Source organism: Octopus bimaculoides, chromosome 14, assembly GCF_001194135.2.
Source record: "Octopus bimaculoides isolate UCB-OBI-ISO-001 chromosome 14, ASM119413v2, whole genome shotgun sequence".
NCBI lineage: Eukaryota > Metazoa > Mollusca > Cephalopoda > Octopoda > Octopodidae > Octopus > Octopus bimaculoides.
This window is the reverse complement of record NC_068994.1, coordinates 15,593,370-15,596,952: the sequence shown is the minus strand read 5'-3', so window position 1 is coordinate 15,596,952 and position 3,583 is coordinate 15,593,370. Positions and strand designations below refer to the sequence as shown.

Sequence of the window (3,583 nt, the reverse complement as noted above, 5' to 3'; positions counted from 1 at the left end):
TCTCTTTGTTTCTTTCTGTGTTCATTTCTGTGGAAGAGCGTAGGCTTGAAACATTAAAGACTTTTTCACTTCCCGAGCGTTATACTAATACATCTGTTTGTTGTCTACACCACCTGTCTTCATCTTTTGTTTTTTTGTGAATTCACCCCCTATATATAGATATATATATATATGTATATAAAATGTATAAACAAATGACGTAATGTATACTGAATGTAAAAACGAATGGGAGACAAACAGAAGGTCCATAATTCATCATTATTTATTGACGAATTTATTGGTACTGTTCAGTTTAATGATAAGACTGAGTGCTTCCCAATTGGCAGTGCCTGCAAAAACTTCTTTTTTTTTTTTGTGGGGAATTAGGGACAAGAGCAAACAAAACAAAACAAGTAAAATGACACAGAGTCATTTAGGATGGTAGACAAGGACAAACAGTCAAACAAAATACGGCCTTGGGACCAAGGAGACGAGAATAGTGGGTAACACTTACAAAATGTCTTGAATGATGGAGAACAGAGAGACAGAGAATTTGCGACTGGTCAGATAAGGGACCAGTCTAAGAAAGAAAGGAAAAGAGGAACTGGCAGCTGGTCACATGACAGCAGCAGGCAGAGGAGAAGGACAGCAGGGAGAGGGAGTAACAGAGAAAAAAGCAAAGGAGATGAAGGGGAAGGAGAAAGGCTAGGAATACAAGTGGGAGAGAAAGAAAAGGAATAAGTAGAAAGGCTAGAAAAGAAGTGAGAGGGATAGAGAAGCAAAAAGCAAAAGAATGAAGGAGAGAGAGAGAGAGTCACACAGGCATATAAAAAAACTTACCTGATAAATGAAAAAATATATAAACAAACAACATAACATACACTGAATATGAAAATGAACAGGAGACAGACAGAAGGTCTGTAATTCTAGTCCAAAGTCTCTATCTTATCTGATATAAACAAAATTGTTACAAACACACATATGGACGCACATACTTACATATAAGCACGACCACATAAGTGCGTGCACACATACGAGCTTGCACACACTCACATGCTCATACCGAACAGTTTCAAAACAACGCCAAATCATACATTCAAAATAAATGGAAGTGGAGAGACAAGTTACTGAAGAGATTGCAAGAGTGCAATGAAATTATTTAACAAAAAACTAAATACTGTTTATAAATTAATAAAGGACTGAACCAGTGCGTGTGTTTATTACCGGCATAATGCCTCTCCCAAGGTTTAGTTGTATTTCTTTCAACACACGTATCCACATCAAGAATCTTGCACACAAAATACACATATGAAATATGATGATATATATATATATATATTAGTGAGTCATAATATACCATTTAGAAACCCCCTAGTTGTATCTATACCAGAGCTGACAATTTGCAAATAAGGTTTAAAGTTATAAATTCAGTAGCCATTTTCAACATCTGTGAACTTGAATAACTTACTTCAGTAACAATAGGATTGATAGGTAGTCTTGTAAGTATTATTGAACTTCTGAATGCCTCTACCAGCTGCTGTTTTGAAAGAGTTACACAATTTTGTTATTCTTTACTAAGACCTTGAAAAATAAAAAAACAGAAAATTTTTACTAGTGTTTTTATTAAAAAATATTACAAGATATTTCATTTTTGTATTTGGTTTGGAAGAATCATGTGTTGAAACAGATTTTATTATATCTCGGAAGGGTCATTACATGAATAATAAACACATGCACTGGTTAACTTTTACTTCTTTATTACTTGTTAATTGATTAACTATTTAACCAACTAACTAATTGATTGTTTGATTAATCATTTGGTTAATCAATTATGTTTGTCAAAGTCATTTCGTTACCATTTGCAACTACTTCAATGACATATCCTCTCAGCTCCAGGTTAGCTTGAAACTGGACTTCGAACATAACTGATTGATTGATTAACCCAATGATTAATCAAACAATCAATCAATTAGTTAGTCAGTCAAATAGTTTTACCAATTAACGAATAATAAAGGAGTGAAACTGATTCAGTGAAAGTGTTGACATAACGACCCTCCCAAGGTATTACAAGAGAGTATTACTTCTTTTTACACCAATGCTAAAATATCTTCAGCATTTTTCAATGTTAATGCTTTCAGGTAAAAGTGGTTGTCATCCAAATGAGGTTAAAGACATTGTGGAATTTGTCATTAACCAGTGTCCCAACTTGAAGTTCTGTGGCTTGATGACAATTGGTTCATTCAATCATGATCTCAGTAAAGGCCCAAACCCAGATTTCCAGGTATGCATTGACCTACTGAATAGAATGTTTGTTATATTCTTCATTTTAGTCTTTTGTTAGTATCTCCTATTTTCTTCCAGATTCAGTTGCACCATGGGGGATGATATTGAATTTTATTTATGCTAACCAGGCAAGCTGGTAGAAACGGCATTGAGAAAAGCTGGTAGAAAATGTGTTGAGAAAAGCTGGTAGAGAAGGCATTAAGCTGGTGGAATCATTTGTGAGTCACACAAAATGCTTTGCAGCATGTCTTTCTGTAATGTGTGTATCTATCTATATATGTATAATCTATACATATGTAAATGCAAGTTGTCTGTTTGGATGTCTGTGTCAATTTTTCATGTACACCCATTAACGAATTTACGTGAAACTTTGCATACATGTTAAAGTAACATCCAGTTTGTTACTAGGCTCATTGAAGTTTAATAAAAAATCTATAATTGGATGGCTAGGGCTCCTAGAAGGGGCCCACATATATAACCAATATATATTACTTTAACAGCCAAAGGAAATAACCCATTCATTTTCTTTTGATCCTCCTAAACACTATGAAGATCAAAGTTAATGGTTAAGGGATGGAAATTGACTACAGGTGGATTGTGCCCTAAAACATTGCAGGCCTGTGTTAATGATGAGTCCTGCAACTCCATAAAAAGTATTAAATATGTATGTAAATAAGGGCTCAGATATGGCAGTTTTGGGACTTGAACAGAAGGGCAGGCAGGCAGATGAAATTCAGCAATATAAGTTGGGCAGGTATATTTCCTCTAATGAGGGCTTTGAAATCCATGAGCAGTATCCAACAGTGGTGAATCTATCTGTACATCTTGAAAATGGCCAGCATATATATTTCACAGAAGACAATGCTTGAAACGTAGTTCTGAATCCACCAGAAACCACTTTGGCAGCTTTCTTCAAATTAATGCCAATGTGATCTGTTTACCCAAATACTGTTGTATCTTGAGGTTCCCGTATACTATACCTGGGTACACAATAGATGGAACAGACACAAGCAAGGAGCACACGTTGAGGGCTGGGAAGAACATGCTGGCTTCAGAAGTGGGGCCATCAGGTGTGTGTACACTGTGCACTCTAATCAGCAGGAGTGCTTCTTTCTGCATCTACTTCTGCACACTATCAGACCTTCAAAGAAACCTTGATCCACCAAAGCTTTGCCATGGCACACAACTTATAATAAAGAAGATGATGCTAACAGTCTTGGAGACAACAATTTTGATTGATAAAGTGAGCGATGAGCCTGTATTCATTCCTAGAATTCCACTTATTCCCTCGGATATGCCTTTCCAGTACAAGCATCTGCAA

General features: G+C 35.7%; 2 protein-coding genes across 3 annotated transcripts in view; both read left to right on the top strand.

Annotated features, from left to right (window-relative positions):
- Positions 1-3,583, top strand: part of LOC106873171 (probable E3 ubiquitin-protein ligase DTX3) — a 486,006-nt gene that overhangs the window by 452,142 nt on the left and 30,281 nt on the right. The gene's annotated exons all lie outside the window — the stretch shown is intronic.
- Positions 1-3,583, top strand: part of LOC106873174 (pyridoxal phosphate homeostasis protein) — a 23,507-nt gene that overhangs the window by 15,360 nt on the left and 4,564 nt on the right. Inside the window, exons 6-7 of one of the 2 annotated variants that reach the window (XM_014920404.2) lie at positions 2,118-2,260; positions 2,341-2,475. In XM_014920404.2, coding sequence (XP_014775890.1) covers positions 2,118-2,260; positions 2,341-2,364 — 167 coding nt within the window. In that variant the 3' untranslated portion in view covers positions 2,365-2,475. Of the gene's footprint in view, positions 1-2,117; positions 2,261-2,340; positions 2,476-3,583 lie in introns of those variants that run through there. The other variant, XM_014920403.2, reaches the window with a different exon arrangement.